Genomic DNA, 20965 nt, shown 5'->3' on the forward strand with positions numbered 1-20965 from the left:
TGGGGTTGCTGAACATCAAGGTGTCTGTCAACCACAGAAGGTGGTGTCCGAGTAGGAGTATCTGTCTGGGTATGTTCATTGTCATCTTCCTCATCAGTCTCGTCAACAGTCATTTTAGCTAACTTCATGTGGTCTAAATGTTCATTTATATACTCTCCTGTTAACAAGTTCTTAAGTCTGTATTTGTTACCTTTAATAAGCTCGATTACCTTATATGGACCCAAAAATTTCTTAGTTAACTTATACATAGGACCAGACCTGTGTTGGTTAAGTATCATTACTACAGATCCAATAGTTATTTTACTGGGTTTAGCTCGTGCATTCCTTGCTAGGGTGAACTCGGCTGTAGCTTTGGACAGCTGTTCTCGTATTTTCTTGAATACTAATTGCATCTGTCTACGCTTCACTTGAACAAAATCATCTACGTTATATAAGGGAGTAGGAGGTACGTTAATCAATTCATTAGGGAGAATCTTATCTTTACAATAAAGAATAGCGTGAGGTGTGTCACCTGTAGAAACATTAATTGAAGAATTTATAGCACACTGAATTAAGGGTATAAAATCATCCCAATTGTTGTTATCAAAATTCAGCGTGACTCTCAAGGCATCTAACACTTTCCTGTTAGTACGTTCGGCTAGTCCATTACTTACTGGATGATAAGGCATGATGCTACATTTTTTGATGTTATATAAATCACACAAGCTAGTTAAAATACTATTACTGAATTCTGGACCATTATCTGAAAGGATTACTTTAGGCATACTATATCTACAAATTATTTGGTCATGGAATGCGCTGGCTATAGTTTCTGCTGTTTTGTTCGGGATAGGAACTAGTTCGCAAAACCGTGAAAAATTATCGACCATTACAAGCAAATGTTTGTTCCCTCTCTCTGTTTCCGCAAAATTTGTCAATAAGTCCATCGATATTCGTTCCCAAGGAGCTTTAGTTGCTAGGTACACCTGAATTGGATTAGGTCCTGAAACATGCCCCTTGTGCTGTAAATAAGTTAAACATCTGTCAACATAATGAGCAATCTCCTTAGCCATTTTTGGCCAAAAATACTTCAATCGACCTTGTTGGAGTGTACGATCCTTTCCTGGATGTGCACTTGCAGGAGCATCATGGATAATTTTTAATACAGTTGGTACCAAGACAGCTGGAACAACTAACTGACAACATTTCCTCGGGGCTGTCCCTAGCTTTACTACTCTACACAGTAAATTGTCCAACATAACTAGTTCTTTCAATGGTGCTGGCGGTATATGAATCGGGCGAGTGTCTTGCTTAGTCAAAAATTTAATGACGGGTGCCCACATGGGGTCTTGTCTTTGTTCCGTTTCTACAACTGTAGCATCTAATGCTGGGTAATTTAACTGAATCGCAGCTACGTGTCGAGAAAACGCATTGGCTACAACATTTTGCTTCCCTGGAATATGTCCAAATGTGGGAATGAATTCTTGAATTGTGAGCAAATATCTAGCAAACTTTCCAACTGGATTCTTATTTTTGAACAAGGGAATTAATGGTTGGTGATCTGTAAGAACATGAACTGGGTAATTATAAATTGTATCCTTGAAATGTTTAAGTGCCGAGACAACTGCCAAGGCTTCTCGTTCTGTTGTACTATAATTTTTCTCTTCTTTAGATAAAGTACGGCTAGCATAAGCTATTGCGTGATCTCTGTGACCTTCTGTTTGAAGTAATGCAGCACCTAGACCTATGTCACTAGCATCTATAACCAACGTAAAAGGTTTAGAAAAATCTGGGTACCTAAGGACAGGTGACGAAATCAAGGCTGCTTTGAGTTTTTTGAATGACTGATCCTGGGCCTCTCCCCAAACAAAGGGTTCATCTTTTCTTTGCAACTTGTAAAGCGGAGCGGCTATAATAGAGAATCCAGCAATAAATAAACGATAAAATCCTACAAGACCTGTGAACTGTCTTACGGCTTCTGCGGTACGAGGTGTTGGAAAATCACAGGCAGCAATAATTTTTGATTCATTCAATGTAATACCTGAAGGTGTAACTGTATGACCTAGGAAATTAATCTTCTGCTTTAAAAATGAACATTTTGCAAGCTTTATTTATAAATTAGCTTCAGCGAGCTTTGCAAGTACTTTCTCAAGGTTCTGGAAATGAGTCTGAACATCTTGCGACATGATTATGAGATCATCAAGGTAAACTAGAAGCGTACTTCCTATCAATCTACCAAATAGATTTGTCATGAGCCGTGAAAAGGTTATTGGACTACTACGCAAACCAAACGGCATTCTTATGAAATGAAAATGACCATTGGGAGTACTAAAGGCTGTCAATTGTTTACTTTCCTCATCAAGGGGGATTTGCCAGAATCCCTGCAACAAATATAACGTTGAGAATACTTTGTTTCGACCAATACTTTGCAACAAATCATTTAGAACTGGAAGTGGGAAACGATCAGGTATTGTTACTCTGTTAAGCTTGTGATAATCGATTACAGGTCTCCAAGTCCCATCTCGCTTTGGTACAAGAATCAATGGAGCGTTCCATGGCGAATTACTCGATTCAATTACATCACTCTGTAACATTTCCTCTACAAGTCTATAGGCTTCTACTCACAATGGGCAAAATCTACAACATGGGTACCAGACTGGAGATGGATGTCGGCATTACTAGTGTTTGCAATAAATAATGTAACATTACCATCCTGCACTGTGTGCCAGGAGGGTTCAACAAATGTACCATTCATTTTATATGTTTCACTTTCTGCAATCACATCCGACAACTCAGGCACTCCCTGAACCTTAACTCTTATTCTGGTGAGAGAATGAGGGTGTAGCACAGTGTCAGTAGCCGTGGAACCACTGACTTCAGAGATGGAAGCTGCCAGGCGAGCGAGACAACGAGAATCCGTTAGGGCGTCCCCTTCCAGAAAGTCCCAATACTCACTCTCCTTAACAACTGCACAACTACTATGCTTCAATCGAGTGCCTGTTTTCTCGGGTATGCTACCACGACAATGATCTGACAAACCTATGCTAGCAAGGCGGGTGTCAACAAAAATTAACGTAATCTGATTGAAGGTTGAACTCATGGCCCTGTCGATACATGCTACACAAGGGTATGACATGGTCTTTGATACTTATGTTCCAACGATGGGGAAACAGTGCAATATTTTCATCAATCATGGTGTACAGACCTAAGAGAAAGTCTCCAGGAAAATTAATAATGTCAACAACTAAACATGTTATAGAAAATGTGACATCATTGAACTTGAGTGGGAGGTAAATTTCACCCTGCACTTTTACTTTATTTCCTGAAATACCACTTAGAAAAGGTATGTGTGACTGTTTTAAAGTAGTAGGGTGCTTACTTTCAATGTCTCTAAGAGCTGAGGGCTTGACAATATTATTTTTTGCACCTGAGTCAAGGAAAACTTTTAAAACTCTACCATGTACAATGGCTGAGACAAGGGGATCATCACTTGAGACTGGACAAGTTACTACTTTTAACTTATGTTGTCTGGGATATCTGCGTCTTGTTTGTCAAATTTACTGTGGATCCGTCAACATCTACAACTGGTCTAGTGTCAGTGTCCTCCTCTGTCAAGTGTCCAAATCTATTTTGGGTAGCTACTGAATACACAGGGAGGGCACTAGGATTGGCTAGCTTGAATTGGTTAGCGGATGGCCTTGGGGGTTTCCCGACGACATGGAGTGAACATTCTGAGCTCCAGCATTCTGTGATCGAGTATTATAATTTGAAGTTGCATTATAACTGGGCTGGGAGTTGTAATTACGTGGGTTCTGATAATGTCTTGGACACTGTGCGCCTCGCCAAGACTGACAGTGGGAGTTACAAGGTGGAGATGTCCTTTGCCTAGCTCTACAATCCGCAGTGTGGTGACCAACTTGTTTATGGTACATGCAATATGGGAGCCTAGAATGATTAGATTGACGAGGGGACCGAGAGAATTGTCTAGGAGGTGATGATCTAGGGGCGGACCAACAGTCCCTTGCGAGGTGGTTACTCTTACCACAATGCCAACATGAGGGAGTGGATGGTTGTGGACTATGGCGTTTCGGCAATTTATGAGGCGGCGAATTTGACTGGGGGCTACGAGCATGGATACGCTTCTGCGACCAAGAGTTTGTGGGAGGATGCTGAGAGCTTGTTACTACATTTACAGTATCAGAGGGTGGCAACAGTTGAGCACTTCGGGGAGCTAATTTATCGGCGGCATTGTTAATGGCCTCAAACACTTCACCAATTTCATGTTTAACACCAAAATTTTGTTGCTCAATGATTGGTTTAGCTCTGGGGCAAAATGCATTAAAGTCCCAAATGCTATCATCTTGGCCATAGCCTCAGGGGACAGATTATTGTCTTTATCTAACCAAGTGGAATTATTCATAGCAGAAACTAAGGCATACAGATACTGATCGAGACGGCTAGTAAACGCATTAAAAGATTCACCAGGCTGCATGGTGACATTTGCAATTTTCTTAACTAACCTATACGGGTCGAGGTCTCCTTTATTAATAAAGCGACGGCAAAAGAAATCCTTAAATTCGGGCCAAGACTGGAGGCTAACAATGGCTTTCTCATCAACAACAAAACGTGCATCACCTTTGGTTGTGTCCACAGCTGACCGTGCAATTGCTAAGTATTCGGCATCAGTAGGCTTAGAAAAACGTGCAACTGTTTTCCCTTCAACCTTACTAAACCATGACTCTAATAAGCGGGATTCACCAGCAAAAAGAGGAATAGCCATTTCCTGAGCTGATCTCTGGCCATTGGGACGAGCAACTGTTCCCATTGAGTCTGAGGGGGTTTCAACAGTGGTAGGCATTGTCACAGCCGTGGAAGGAATATTTGAACGCAGATTATAATTAGGTGCACCTGGCATCAGAAATAGTATACACAAAAATAAACACACAAAAAAATATCAACTTGCCTAAAGTAAGAAAAAATGGCACAAATAAAATTATTAAATTGGGCTAGGCAACAAATAATTAAGAACAAGCAAAATTGTTATTAAAATTAGCACAAATAATTAAGAACTAGCAAAATTGTGAATTAAATTAGCAATCTGGTATGAATATGGCTGGGATTAGAAGCATGCAAATAAATTTAATCAGGCTAAGCACAGCAATTTAGAATATAAAAACTGGAAAATGTAATTGCAAAATTTAATTAAAAATATTCAACACAACAATGTTCTATGTTCTATGTTCTATTGTCTATGGAAATCTCAAAAACCAAATTTCTATTATGCAAAATAAACTGCTAGAAACAATTATTTCTTACTTCTCTCACCTTTGAATTCACTAATGACACTAGTAACAATTAATGAATAACGGAATCAATGCAGGGAATATTGAAAGGACTCAGAGAAACTGTGGGCCTGGAGTACTAAACCGGCTCCAATATTTAACAAGTCACTGAAAGGTTAATTCATAAGATATTTTGGATATATTTACGTTAAACCTCATTAAATCATAGTACACGATATCTTAGCTCATAATTACTTAACTCAGGGCTGCAGGATTTGCAATATAACAATGGCCAAAACGAAAAACGTTGACGAGACGTGTGAAGAGGCCCATGTGAGGACTTGTTTACAAACTGGTGTGATGGCAGCACTCCTAGCGGCGGTGGCGCGAAACTCCTTGGACCCCACACTCTGTTGATGTTGGAAGCGCGAAGATAAATTCTGACGACGACGATATTGCGACGATGGCGGAGGGGAAAGCACGATAGAGAGACAGGAGTTCACAGCAGAGTGGTGTAGCTGGAGGCTGTGGTGAGGTGTGTGAGCTTGGGAGGGAGGCAGGGTGGCGACACTTAGTCAAACAATTGTAGTCTTTTTTTTCACCAATTCCTCTTGAATAACTGTACAACACCCACAATAATCAGTTGATACTTGCGACGATGGCTGACGACGATTTCAGTAGCTTGAACACTCACAAAGCTTAGATACTGTCAGCTTGGGTGGCGGTGGTGGTGGTGGGTGCAGGTTCCCACGTGGTGGCGCGAGATTCAAAAATGGCTGGCGCGGAAGCTTCCTTCCTCCTCACTGATTAATTAACATTCAAACAGGAAATTATTGACCCTTACTGCTGAGACGTTGGACTGGAGTAGTGGTTGATGGCAGGACCCCGGTCTGGCACAATATTTGATGCATGGGTGGCAGGATGGCGGCTTATGGAGGCGGCTGATGGCAGTTGTACTGTGAAACACAAAGCTATGCTGGGTACTTGAAGTTTTCGTTTCCAGAAAAAAAATTCTGGATCTCACCGCTGCCACCAGTATTCGTTTGCCTTGTTCGGGTTGAATGTAGACACAGTAGTCGCTTCTGTATATTTATTGACCGAGACGACAAGGTATATAACTGGCCAGCCGAGGTCAACCTACTCTGAGGCTGTGAGGAGAACTGAGGCTGCTGGGAGCATGGCTGATGCTCCTCTGTCTGGCATGACGTCAGAGGCCTACTTGCCTGTGATAGGTTATATTCCAACTGACATAGAATTTGAGTATAATATATATATATATATATATATATATATATATATATATATATATATATATATATATATATATATACATATATATATATATATATATATATATACATATGCGAACAAGCCTGAATGGTCCCCAGGACATATGCAACTGAATGTATATATATACATATATATATATATATATATATATATATATATATATATATATATATATATATATATATATATATATATATATATATATATATATATATATATATATATATGGGGCTGGTGGCAGGTGCTGCTATATATATATATATATATATATATTTATATATATATATATATATATATATATATATATATATATATATATATATATATGCGAACAAGCCTGAACTATCACTTCCTTTTGACGGCCGTGATGGTCAAGCGGATTAAGGCGCCCTGTAGTTACCAGTTGCGTTGCTTCTGGGAGTATGGGTTCGAGTCACTTCTGGGGTGTGAGTTTTCATTCGCATATAGTCCTGGGGACCATTCAGGCTTGTTCGCATTTGTGTTCCTCACATGTGCCCCAAAGAATGAGGTGATTTGGTGAAATGCTATGCCCAAGATTACCATCCGAGTTGCCGTCGGGGAAGTGGTTCATATAGCCTCGGCTATCACTTCCTTTTGACGGCCGTGATGGTCAAGCGGATTAAGGCGCCCTGTAGTTACCAGTTGCGTTGCTTCTGGGAGTATGGGTTCGAGTCACTTCTGGGGTGTGAGTTTTCATTTTCATATATATATATATATATATATATATATATATATATATATATATATATATATATATATATATATATATATATATATATATATGTCGTACCTAGTAGCCAGAACTCACTTTTCAGCCTACTATTCAAGGCCCGATTTGCCTAATAAGCCAAGTTTTCCTGAATTAATATATTTACTATAATTTTTTTCTTATGAAATGATAAAGCAACCCTTTTCTCTATGTATGAGGTCAATTTTTTTTTATTGGAGTTAAAATTAACGTAGATATATGACCGAACCTAACCAACCCTACCTAACCTAACCTAACCTATATTTATAGGTAAGGTTAGGTTAGGTAGCCAAAAAAAGCTAGGTTAGGTTAGGTTAGGTAGGTTAGGTAGACGAAAAAATATTAATTCATGAAAACTTGGCTTATTAGGCAAATCGGGCCTTGAATAGTAGGCTGAGAAGTGCGTTCTGGCTATTAGGTACGACATATATATATATATATATATATATATATATATATATATATATATATATATATATATATATATATATATATATATATATATATATATATATACATATATATATATATATATATATATATATATATATATATATATATATATATATATATATATATGTATATATATATTAGTATATTTTGGTGGCAGTCTTTCCTGTAGACATATATTATTAAATATGACCGAAAAAGTAAGATTAATAATTCTAACACGAATTTTCTCGATCTTTCGTACGTTTCTTTTCACTGCTGGTGGTAATTCAAAATTCAATTCTCCAAAATTCATTTTTATTTCTAGTCTGATGCGACACTTGAGCGCATTTCGTAAAACTTATTACATTTTCAAAGACTTTAGTTTACACATAAACAACTGAATAGAACTTACACATCTTTGATTTGTTTATATCTACATTTGAGTGAGGTGGATGGGGTGAGGTGGTATTAATAGGGTATTAACTTCCTAAACACAAGAGAGAACACGAAACAATGGGTATTGAATGGAAGTGATTGTAGAAAGCCTATTGGTCCATATTTCTTGATGCTTCTATATTGGAGCGGAGTCTTGAGGTGGGTAGAATATAGTTGTGCATTAAATGGCTGTTGATTGCTGGTGTTGACTTCTTGATGTGTAGTGCCTTGCAGACATCAAGCCGCCTGCTATCGCTGTATTTATCGATGATTTCTGTGTTGTTTACTAGGATTTCGCTGGCGATGGTTTGGTTGTGGGAAGAGATTATATGTTCCTTAATGGAGCCCTGTTGCTTATGCATCGTTAAACGCCTAGAAAGAGATGTTGTTGTCTTGCCTATATACTGGGTTTTTTGGAGCTTACAGTCCCCAAGAGGGCATTTGAAGGCATAGACGACGTTGGTCTCTTTTAAAGCGTTCTGCTTTGTGTCTGGAGAGTTTCTCATGAGTAGGCTGGCCGTTTTTCTGGTTTTATAGTAAATCGTCAGTTGTATCTGTGGTGTTTGTGTGTTACTGAGGAAGTCTTGGTTGTAGGGTTGATGTAAAGTCATGACTTGGTTACTGACTTTAATACTTAATATGATTACATGACTAGTAGCTACCAAGCTTGGCTGGCGTCCTGTACGCTCTTGTTTACCTTCCTCTCTCTGGCGTCCCAGCCGCCGCACATAGAAAACGGATGGTACCATTTTCTGTGAACATGACATCCCTCCTTTTCTTTAAAAGAATGAATACAGGATGTCTACCATGCTTGTAGCACAAAGCAAAGTTATTGACACAAAGTAAGTTATTACCATATCAAGAGATACTGCATACATTTAACATTAATTAAGCACACAAAGAATTTAAACAACTTAATCTTTTCCACAAAGGATTTCAATGTTAAAAATACATATGCAATGTTAAACAAACATGAAAGAAACTGTAATACAAAGTTACAAAATATTGAATGAGATATCTGCATTATTCAAACAATATTAAATTTAGTTTAGCATAATAAGTAAATACTTTTCATTACATAGGAACACAATTAATCATCAAATCGTGTAGGGCGTTTAACATGACGTTTAGGACGCGAGTCCCCAAATACAATAACATCCCTTGATGAATTGTTTGTCGGGTTATAACTATTTTTTTCTTTTTCTTTTGCACGACTTTGCACTTCATCATTTTCTACACTAGTTGGAATCACTTTGAAATAGGCCATATTACGTGTTATACTATGATCTCTATTACTAGCTGTTACCATAGTTCCTTTTACACTAATCACTTTATATGGTTTTGTATCATACGGCATATCTAACTTTCCCTCTTTTTTCTTTTTAACGAGAACAGTGTCACCAACCTTTATGAACTGTTCCTTTGCACGTTGATCATGAGCAATTTTCATTTTGCCCTTGGCTAGTGCATCCTTCTGAGCGAGACGTTTATCCGTTACCTCGGCTGGCATGACGGGTAGTGCGATTCTCATAGGACGTCCAAATAAAAGTTCACCAGGTGACTTGCCCAGTGTTCCATGCGGTGTTGCACGGTAGTTCCTGAGAAAAGCATACATAGCTTGTTTCCAGGATCGTCCTTCGGCATGAGCACAGCGTACCGCTTTCATGAGAGGTTGCATGAATCTCTCAACTTCTCCATTTGCTTGAGGATGTAGTGGCATCACACGGCGGTGTTTGAATCCAATATGCTCAGCAAAGTTGACGAAGTCTTGTCCATTGAATGGCGGTCCATTGTCCGTCTTGACAACTTCAGGAATGCCAAAGTTTGAAAAGATCTTGTCGAGTTTCGGGATGACGGCCTTTGCAGATGTGGAATTGATGATTTCTACTTCTGGATAACGTGAGTGATCATCAATGACTACCATCAAGTACTCTCCAGTTGGTAGTGGTCCGCAGAAGTCCATCGATACTTCCGTCCATGGTGCAGCAGGTAGTGGTGAAGGTTGTAGAGGTGTTGGTCTTGAAGTATCCACTACAGCTTGGCAAGGGACACAGGCATCATGCATATCCTTTGCTTGACGATCAATGCCAGGAAACCACACCTTTTCTCGTAGCAGCTGTTTGGTCCTAACAAGACCTTGGTGTCCTTGATGTGCAAGCTTCAGAGCACGTTGCTGGAGAACAGCTGGAATAACGATACGAGTACCTCGCAGCACAGTGTCGCGTTGTTGCGTAACACTTAATTCTGTCTGGATGCGTTCAAGTGCTTTGAATGCATCTTGGTCAACTCCTGAGGGTGGGATGCGTGGAAACTTTTTCTTAGTCAATGCATCCACTGTTGCTTGCAGAGTTGGGTCCTCTAGGGTTGCAGTACGGATTTCATCAAGAGTAAGAGCCTTAGGGACTGCATCACAGGTTACAGAGTGTACATATTCCTCGGCAACTTGCTGATGCTTGGTGATGGTGAAACTGTTGGCAGGATGTCGACTGATGTAATCAGCGGGATTGCCTGCACCCGGCTTGTATTTCACCGTAAAGTTGTATGGTTGCAGACGAAGAGCCCATCTCTCAATGCGAGCTGGTGGTTTGGACTTTGGATTATTGAAGATGGTCTCCAACGGTTTGTGGTCAGTGACTATCGTGGTGAAGGGTGCACCAAGCAGATACACATTGAAGTGTTCACAGCCCCATACAAGAGCAAGAGCTACCTTCTCTGTCTGACTGTATCGTTGCTCAACATCTGTGAGAGAACGGCTGGCGTAGGCAATTACTACTCGGGAATCTGGTTGACCAGGTTTGTGTTGGGCTAAAACAGCACCTAAACCAACAGGACTAGCATCCACCGTTAACTCAGTGTCCATTGATGGATCAAAGTATGCAGCAGTCGCATTCTCTACTAGTGCATCTTTCACAGCATCAAATGCATTTTGCTCGATATCGCTCCAGTACCATGATGCATTTTTCTTCAGGAGCTCACGTAGAGGCTTCGTAATGGTAGCAAAATCTGGAATGAAGCGAGAACAGTAGTTTGCCATTCCCAGAAAACTATGTACTTCAGTGGACGTTGAAGGAGGTGCAGCGTTCTTGATATCTGCAACTTTCTTAGGATCTGGAGACAGACCTTTGTCACTAAGTACATGTCCAAAGAATTCAATTTTATGTTGATTGAACTCACACTTTGCTCGGCTTAACGTCAAATTCTTTTCTCGTAAGCGTTGCAATGTTGCACGAAGAGCTTTGTCGTGTTCAGCTTGGGTACGGCCATAAACAATGATGTCATCAGACATGTTGTCAGCATTAGGTATGTCTTGCAATACCTGGCTGATGATGTGCTGGAATACCTCGGCAGCACTGTTAATACCAAAACTCAGGCGCTTGTACCTATACAGACCTCGATGTGTCGTAAACGTTGTGATGAATCGACTCTCCTCATCAAGTTCAAGCTGATGATAGCCCTTGTTTAAATCTAACTTGCTGAATACAGTTGCACCATTCAAGCGGTAGATCATATCATCTACAGTCGGTGTAGGATGGCGTTCACGCATTATTGCCTTGTTGGGAACACGCATGTCCACACAAATGCGTATCTCATCTGGATTCTTCGGCTTTGGTGGAGTGACAATTGGGCTTACCCATGGTGTTGGGCCTGTTACTGGTTCAATGATATCTAGTTGTATCAGCCTATCCAGTTCGGCATCGACTTTCTTGCGAGTATGGAATGGTTGTCGGCGATGTGGTTGGGCAACTGGAATTACATCTGGGTTGATATGCAGATGTACTTTGCTATCAGTATAACAACCTATGGATTTAAATCGATCAGAGAATTCAGCAACAATACCATCAACATTGTTTGCAGATTCCACTGCTACAGCATTAGAAAGCTGAAGTAGCCCCAATTTGGTTGAAGTCTTGTAACTGAGTAAAGACTCCTTTGCATTCCTAACAACATGGAATGTAGTAATGAGCATTGCATTCTTTGACTTAATCTCTGCAGTTAAAGTTCCAATCACTGGCAAGGCTAACTTCGAAGCATAGGCAGTGGCTTTACCATTGTATTTTTCTAGCTTTGGGAACTGTTTTCTAAATTTTTCATAGTGGCACTCAGCAATGGTATCAATGTTTGATCCAGTGTCAATGAGAACCTTGAGACAAATACCAGCAATGTATACACATGTCTCTGGGTTGTTTGGAAGATCATTCCATTCTGTGATTGCTTGTACTCCATAAGTATAATCACATTCACTGTCATCTGAGACTGGTTGTAATGAAATGTTGTCTTGTACATTGTTAACATTCTTGATTTGAGGTGCAATATTGTGTTTACCACCTCGACCCCTATGACCTGATCCTCGTACAGTGCTTTTATTCATTGACTGTGGTTTCTTTAGTGCGGAACGACACATAGCACCAAAATGACCTAGTTTTCCACACTCATAACACTTCTTACCTTGAGCAGGACAAACATTATCTTGGTGTGGGTAGTCTCCTCCACAATTGTAACATTTATTGTTGACACCCTCTGATGTGGGTCGTTGTGACTGCTTGAGCCTTGTTCCTTGACCCCAGTTGTGACGTGGTTCTCGGCTAAATTTACTGTTAGGTTTGCCATGATATCTTCTTTGATCACGGTGTCCTCCCTGAACCTTACGTACCTCATCACTGTTAGTAACAGTGGCAGAACCGTTATTGGCACTGCACTCCATGACACGAGCATCACGTGCAGCATCTTCCATTCGACGAGCAATATCCAGTATCTTGGTAAGAGAACTTTCATCATCAACAAGTTCTAGAGCTCTTCGACGGAGACGTGTAGATGTGCATGTTTCAATTATTTGCTGTTTGATTTCTTTGTCAACATCAGCAAACTCACAATGGGCTGCTAAACCCTGCAGACGTGTGTGGTATTGATCCACAGTTTCATTAGAGAGTTGTTTTGCTCTCCTGAAATGCATAATTTCCATAGCAGTATTTTGCCTTGGTTTGAAATGCTCTGTTAGTTTGGCTTTGGCAGTGTCATAATCTTTGGCACCACCAGTGTCTTTCAGTGTGTCAAAGATGTTACAAACTCTATCACCTGCATAATGAAGTAGAAAGGCACGCTTTCTTTCAGCACTTTTGATGTCAGAAACTATCAACAAATTTTCAAACCTTTTAAGCCATTTGACCCACCTCTGTGACAGGTTTGTCTGGTCACAGTCAGGATCAAATGCAGGAAACTGAGGTATATTTGCCATTTTTACTGAATAAATGTAACTTATCACTTAAATGTTCCTCGGAATATTAAACACTTACTGCACTGTATATGTTAGTCAAGAATTCACTGTAATTACTTTAATTTTGCAAAGCACACAAGCATTTTAATGCAAAAGTTCACAACAGTGCACAATATAGCAGTAACTGACTTCTTACCTAGCCCTTGTGTACATGTGTTGTTCCTACTCACAGCAGCAGCACAGCAGTTGGCACAGCAGTTGGTACAACAGCAGTTGGTACAGCAGTTGGTACAGCAGTTGGTACAGCAGTTGGTGCAGCAGTTGGTACAGCAGTCGGTACAGCGTGATGAATTTTGTAGCACGAAGCGTCGTTTCGTAACCAAAACATCAGGTTTTGTACACATCAAAGCGTCGTTTTGTACACAACGTCGGCAGATTCCTCAGTACAGTTTCTTCAGCACAGCTTGGGTAGCACACAGCTTGGGTAGCACACAGCATTGGTTAGCACACAGCATCGTTTAGCACACAGCATTGGTTAGCACACAGCATCGGTTAGCATACAGCATCGGGTATGGCGCTCACAGCTTCTCTTCCTCCTCCAGGCAGCATGCTTCTCCCTTGTGTTTGAAACTGAACAAATACCTGCGTTCACAATTCATCCTCGTCGCCAATGTGGTGTTTGTGTGTTACTGAGGAAGTCTTGGTTGTAGGGTTGATGTAAAGTCATGACTTGGTTACTGACTTTAATACTTAATATGATTACATGACTAGTAGCTACCAAGCTTGGCTGGCGTCCTGTACGCTCTTGTTTACCTTCCTCTCTCTGGCGTCCCAGCCGCCGCACATAGAAAACGGATGGTACCATTTTCTGTGAACATGACAGTATCCTCTGATTTTTGTCTGTAGGGATAACGTTTCTAATAACAATATCTTTCAGGACCCTTTCCTCCATTTTATGAGCTGTGGAAAAGAAATTCCTGTAAAATAGTCTAATAGGGGGTATAGGTGTTGTGTTAGTTGTCTCTTAAGAGGTTGCATGGCGTTTCACTTTCCTTCTTATGATGTCTTCGACAAAACCATTGGAGAAGCCGTTGTTGACTAGGACCTGCCTTACCCTACAGAGTTCTTCGTCGACTTAATTCCATTCTGAGCTGTGGCTGAGAGCACGGTCGACATAAGCGTTAACAACAATCCTCTTGTACCTGTCTGGGCAGTCGCTGTTGGCATTTAGGCACATTTCTATGTTCGTTTCCTTAGTGTAGACTGCAGTGTGGAAACCTCCGCCCTTTTCCATGACTGTTACATCTAGAAAGGGCAGCTTCCCATCCTTTTCCATCTCGTAAGTGAAACGCAGGACGGAACTCTGCTCAAATGCCTCCTTCAGCTCCTGCAGATGTCTGACATCAGGTACTTGTGTAAAAATGTCGTCAACATACCTGCAGTATATGGCCGGTTTCAAGTTCATGTCGACTAAGAATTTTTGCTCGATGGTACCCATGTAGAAGTTTGCAAACAGGACACCTAGGGGAGAACCCATGGCTACCCCATCTACTAGCTTATACATTTGCCCATCCGGGCTCAAGAAGGGTGCCTCTTTAGTACAAGCTTGGAGTAGTTTCCTTAGAATATTTTCTGGTATGTCAAGAGGAGTACAGGCCAGATCACAATACACTCTGTCGGCTATCATCCCGATTGTCTCGTCCACAGGTACGTTGGTAAACAGTGATTCTACGTCCAACGAGGCTCTTATCCCTGTGGCCCGTGTGCCCCGTAGTAAGTCAACAAATTCCTTTGGAGACTTCAGGCTGAAGGCGCAAGGGACATAAGGAGTCAGCAGGCCGTTGAGTCGCTTCGCCAGTCTGTACGTGGGTGTGGGTATCTGGCTGATGATTGGCCGAAGTGGGTTTCCAGGCTTGTGTGTCTTGACATTTCCATACGCATATCCAGGTTTATATTCCCCAATAATTTTTGGCAGGTGGAGTCCAACCAAAATATACCAAAAATATACTGCTACCAAAATATACTAATATTAAAACCAAAATATACCAAAAATATACTGCTACCAAAATATACTAATATTAAAACGCACGACCCAGCAGCAAGGAATCAAGCTTTCGCGATAAAATATCGCCAGGATCTGATTCGTGGTCAGATATAAAAGGCAGAAAATGAAATCAAGGATAACAAAACGCAACTACTTCATGCTACAAACGAATGGAGAAATAGCAACATCGACGAAAGTCTCCGTTCCCGCATTGAACAACACCTCGACATCCTCACAGACCGACATCACCTCAGCACTGAAACAAGGATTATCAAGAAACTGACAACGTTATATGGAGGACCTATGGCAATTCCACGACCAAGAGATGGATTCCTGAACCTTGCAGGAATTAACCTCGCTGAGAACCAAGTCACTCTCCTAAATCTGGGTATAAACTATCACGTTATGTCCAGACCGAGTGAGATGGCCCGGAAAGTGGAGTTGGAAATTCTGTTGGACGACATATTCGACCTCGAGACACAAAAGAAGGTCACTACCAAAGATACCTTACAAGCAGAACTTATTGCGGAAGGAGGAAAGAATCGAGGCAACTACAGAAGCAAGATACTGTCCCCCGAGCTCAAAGTGGCAGCTAAAAGCCTTCGTGAGAACAAGCAGATAGTTGTCAGGAGAGGTGATAAGTCGCCAATATACGTCATTCTTAAAAAAGACGAATATCTGGCGAAAATGAACTTCATACTCTCTGACCAAACTAAATTCCAAAGGGTAACGAAGGACACTACATCCGAATTGAAAGGTGGTTCAAATAGCTTCGGCTATCACCTCATTATGTGCGGTCGTGATGGTCAAGTGGATTAAGGCGTCTTGTATATACTAGTTGCGTTGCTCCTGGGAGTATGGGTTCGAGTCACTTCTGGGGTGTGAGTTTTCAGTTGCATATTGTCCTGGGGACCATTCAGGCTTGTTCGCATTTGTGTTCCTCACGTGTGCCCCAAAGAATGAGGTGATTTGGTAAAATGCTGTGCCCAAGATTACCATCCGAGTGCCGGCGGTGGGGTGGTTCAAATAGCTTCGGCTATCACCTCATTATGTCCGGTCGTGATGGTCAAGTGGATTAAGGCGTCTTGTACATACCAGTTGCGTTGCTCCTGGGAGTATGGGTTCGAGTCACTTCTGGGGTGTGAGTTTTCAGTTGCATATTGTCCTGGGGACCATTCAGGCTTGTTCGCATTTGTGTTCCTCACGTGTGCCCCAAAGAATGAGGTGATTTGGTAAAATGCTATGCCCAAGATTACCATCCGAGTGCCGGCGGTGGGGTGGTTCAAATAGCTTCGGCTATCACCTCATTATGTCCGGTCGTGATGGTCAAGTGGATTAAGGCGTCTTGTACATACCAGTTGCATTGCTCCTGGGAGTATGGGTTCGAGTCACTTCTGGGGTGTGAGTTTTCAGTTGCATATTGTCCTGGGGACCATTCAGGCTTGTTCGCATTTGTGTTCCTCACGTGTGCCCCAAAGAATGAGGTGATTTGGTAAAATGCTATGCCCAAGATTACCATCCGAGTGCCAGCGGTGGGGTGGTTCAAATAGCTTCGGCTATCTCCTCATTATGTCCGGTCGTGATGGTCAAGTGCATTAAGGCGTCTTGTACATACCAGTTGCGTTGCTCCTGGGAGTATGGGTTCGAGTCACTTCTGGGGTGTGAGTTTTCAGTTGCATATTGTCCTGGGGACCATTCAGGCTTGTTCGCATTTGTGTTCCTCACGTGTGCCCCAAAGAATGAGGTGATTTGGTAAAATGCTATGCCCAAGATTACCATCCGAGTGCCGGCGGTGGGGTGGTTCAAATAGCTTCGGCTATCACCTCATTATGTCCGGTCGTGATGGTCAAGTGGATTAAGGCGTCTTGTACATACCAGTTGCGTTGCTCCTGGGAGTATGGGTTCGAGTCACTTCTGGGGTGTGAGTTTTCAGTTGCATATTGTCCTGGGGACCATTCAGGCTTGTTCGCATTTGTGTTCCTCACGTGTGCCCCAAAGAATGAGGTGATTTGGTAAAATGCTATGCCCAAGATTACCATCCGAGTGCCGGCGGTGGGGTGGTTCAAATAGCTTCGGCTATCACCTCATTATGTCCGGTCGTGATGGTCAAGTGGATTAAGGCGTCTTTTATATACCAGTTGCGTTGCTCCTGGGAGTATGGGTTCGAGTCACTTCTGTGGTGTGAGTTTTCAGTTGCATATTGTCCTGGGGACCATTCAGGCTTGTTCGCATTTGTGTTCCTCACGTGTGCCCCAAAGAATGAGGTGATTTGGTAAAATGCTATGCCCAAGATTACCATCCGAGTGCCGGCGGTGGGGTGGTTCAAATAGCTTCGGCTATCTCCTCATTATGTCCGGTCGTGACGGTCAAGTGGATTAAGGCGTCTTGTACATACCAGTTGCGTTGCTCCTGGGAGCATGGGTTCGAGTCACTTCTGGGGTGTGAGTTTTCAGTTGCATATTGTCCTGGGGACCATTCAGGCTTGTTCGCATTTGTGTTCCTCACGTGTGCCCCAAAGAATGAGGTGATTTGGTAAAATGCTATGCCCACGATTACCATCCGAGTGCCGGCGGTGGGGTGGTTCAAATAGCTTCAGCTATCACCTCATTATTTCCGGTCGTGATGGTCAAGTGGATTAAGGCGTCTTGTACATACCAGTTGCGTTGCTCCTGGGAGTATGGGTTCGAGTCACTTCTGGGGTGTGAGTTTTCAGTTGCATGTTGTCCTGGGGACCATTCAGGCTTGTTCGCATTTGTGTTCCTCACGTGTGCCCCAAAGAATGAGGTGATTTGGTAAAATGCTATGCCCAAGATTACCATCCGAATGCCGGCGGTGGGGTGGTTCAAATAGCTTCGGCTATTACCTCATTATGTCCGGTCGTGATGGTCAAGTGGATTAAGGCGTCTTGTACATACCAGTTGCGTTGCTCCTGGGAGTATGGGTTCGAGTCACTTCTGGGGTGTGAGTTTTCAGTTGCATATTGTCCTGGGGACCATTCAGGCTTGTTCGCATTTGTGTTCCTCACGTGTGCCCCAAAGAATGAGGTGATTTGGAAAAATGCTATGCCCAAGATTACCATCCGAGTGCCGGCGGTGGGGTGGTTCAAATAGCTTCGGCTATCACCTCATTATGTCCGGTCGTGATGGTCAAGTGGATTAAGGCGTCTTGTACATACCAGTTGCGTTGCTCCTGGGAGTATGGGTTCGAGTCACTTCTGGGGTGTGAGTTTTCAGTTGCATATTGTCCTGGGGACCATTCAGGCTTGTTCGCATTTGTGTTCCTCACGTGTGCCCCAAAGAATGAGGTGATTTGGTAAAATGCTATGCCCAAGATTACCATCCGAGTGCCGGCGGTGGGGTGATTCAAATAGCTTCTGCTATCACCTCATTATGTCCGGTCATGATGGTCAAGTGGATTAAGGCGTCTTGTACATACCAGTTGCGTTGCTTCTGGGAGTATGGGTTCGAGTCACTTCTGGGGTGTGAGTTTTCAGTTGCATATTGTCCTGGAGACCATTCAGGCTTGTTCGCATTTGTGTTCCTCACGTGTGCCCCAAAGAATGAGGTGATTTGGTAAAATGCTATGCCCAAGATTACCATCCGAGTGCCGGCGGTGGGGTGGTTCAAATAGCTTCGGCTGTCACCTCATTATGTCCGGTCGTGATGGTCAAGTGGATTAAGGCGTCTTGTACATACCAGTTGCGTTGCTCCTGGGAGTATGGGTTCGAGTCACTTCTGGGGTGTGAGTTTTCAGTTGCATATTGTCCTGGGGACCATTCAGGCTTGTTCGCATTTGTGTTCCTCATGTGTGCCCCAAAGAATGAGGTGATTTGGTAAAATGCTATGCCCAAGATTACCATCCGAGTGCCGGCGGTGGGGTGGTTCAAATAGCTTCAGCTATCACCTCATTATGTCCGGTCGTGATGGTCAAGTGGATTAAGGCGTCTTGTACATACCAGTTGCGTTGCTCCTGGGAGTATGGGTTCGAGTCACTTCTGGGGTGTGAGTTTTCAGTTGCATATTGTCCTGGGGACCATTCAGGCTTGTTCGCATTTGTGTTCCCCACGTGTGCCCCAAAGAATGAGGTGATTTGGTAAAATGCTATGCCCAAGATTACCATCCGAGTGCCGGCGGTGGGGTGGTTCAAATAGCTTCGGCTATCACCTCATTATGTCCGGTCGTGATGGTCAAGTGGATTAAGGCGTCTTGTACATACCAGTTGCGATGCTCCTAGGAGTATGGGTTCGAGTCACTTCTGGGGTGTGAGTTTTCAGTTGCATATTGTCCTGGGGACCATTCAGGCTTGTTCGCATATATATATATATATATATATATATATATATATATATATATATATATATATATATATATATATATATATATATATATAGATAGATAGATAGATAGATAGATAGATAGATAGTTACATAGATAGATACATAGATAGTTACATAGATAAAATGGAGATTTGATCAACTGATATGTTGTCTATTGACATGTTGTGATTTTTTGTGACATTCTGATGGCCGCTATAGTCATATTGGCTTAGTGCTTTCTCCTGATAATTATCTCTGGCTGCCCCTGATAACTCACTCTTGTCGTGGGTGACCCTGAAGGTGTCGAGGACGTGCTGGGGCGCCTTGGGGTCAAGGGCTACGGTGAAGGGCGGCCCGTGGCCCTGGCGCCAGTCGTCAGGGTCCCCAAGTCTTACTCGGGCCACCACCTGGGCCCCGCCGTTCTCCACCACCTCCACCTCCCGCGGCACCGCCAGGAACGGCGGGTTGTCGTTCACGTCCGTCACGTTCACCTGCAGGAAGAGCACCCAGCCAGAGTGAGGTCATCTTCAGGCATATGGTTGACCATCCCTCCATGGTTAGAACGACATTCCAAAGACAGTGACAAGTTGTGTACTTACAGTGCCGAGACAGTGTCAAGTTGTGTACTTACAGTGTTGAGACAGTGTCAAGTTGTGTACTTTCCGTGCCGATACAGTGACAAGTTGTGTACTTACAGTGCCGAGACAGTGTCAAGTTGTGTACTTTCTGTACCGAGACAGTGACATTTTGTGTACTTGCAGTGTTGAGATAGTGTCATGTTGTGTACTTACAGTGCCGAGACAGTGTCAAGTTGTGTACTTGCAGAGTTGAGACAGTGTGAAGTTGTGTACTTTCCGTGCCGAGACAGTGACAAGTTGTGTACTTACAGTGTCATATAGAAGGAATAACACTTCTGAAGAAGTATTATTAATTAAATACGTAAGTACTTACGGAAATTCCTGTCTTAATTCTTCCTTCGTATTCTGACATTGTCATATTATATAAATATATAAATATATATATATATATATATATATATATATATATATATATATATATATATATATATATATATATATATATATATATGTCGTACCTAATAGCCAGAACGCACTTCTCAGCCTACTATACAAGGCCCATTTTGTCTAATAAGCCAAGTTTTCCTGAATTAATATATTTTCTCAATTTTTTTTCTTATGAAATGATA

General features: G+C 42.1%; 1 protein-coding gene across 1 annotated transcript in view; it reads right to left on the reverse strand.

Moving 5' to 3' along the window:
• Positions 1 to 20965, reverse strand: part of LOC123751855 (putative neural-cadherin 2) — a 157245-nt gene that overhangs the window by 45671 nt on the left and 90609 nt on the right. Inside the window, exon 5 of the mRNA XM_069333074.1 lies at positions 20036 to 20249. Coding sequence (XP_069189175.1) covers positions 20036 to 20249 — 214 coding nt within the window. The remainder of the gene's footprint in view (positions 1 to 20035; positions 20250 to 20965) is intronic.

This window comes from Procambarus clarkii, chromosome 29 (assembly GCF_040958095.1).
Source record: "Procambarus clarkii isolate CNS0578487 chromosome 29, FALCON_Pclarkii_2.0, whole genome shotgun sequence".
In the NCBI taxonomy this organism is placed as follows: domain Eukaryota; kingdom Metazoa; phylum Arthropoda; class Malacostraca; order Decapoda; family Cambaridae; genus Procambarus; species Procambarus clarkii.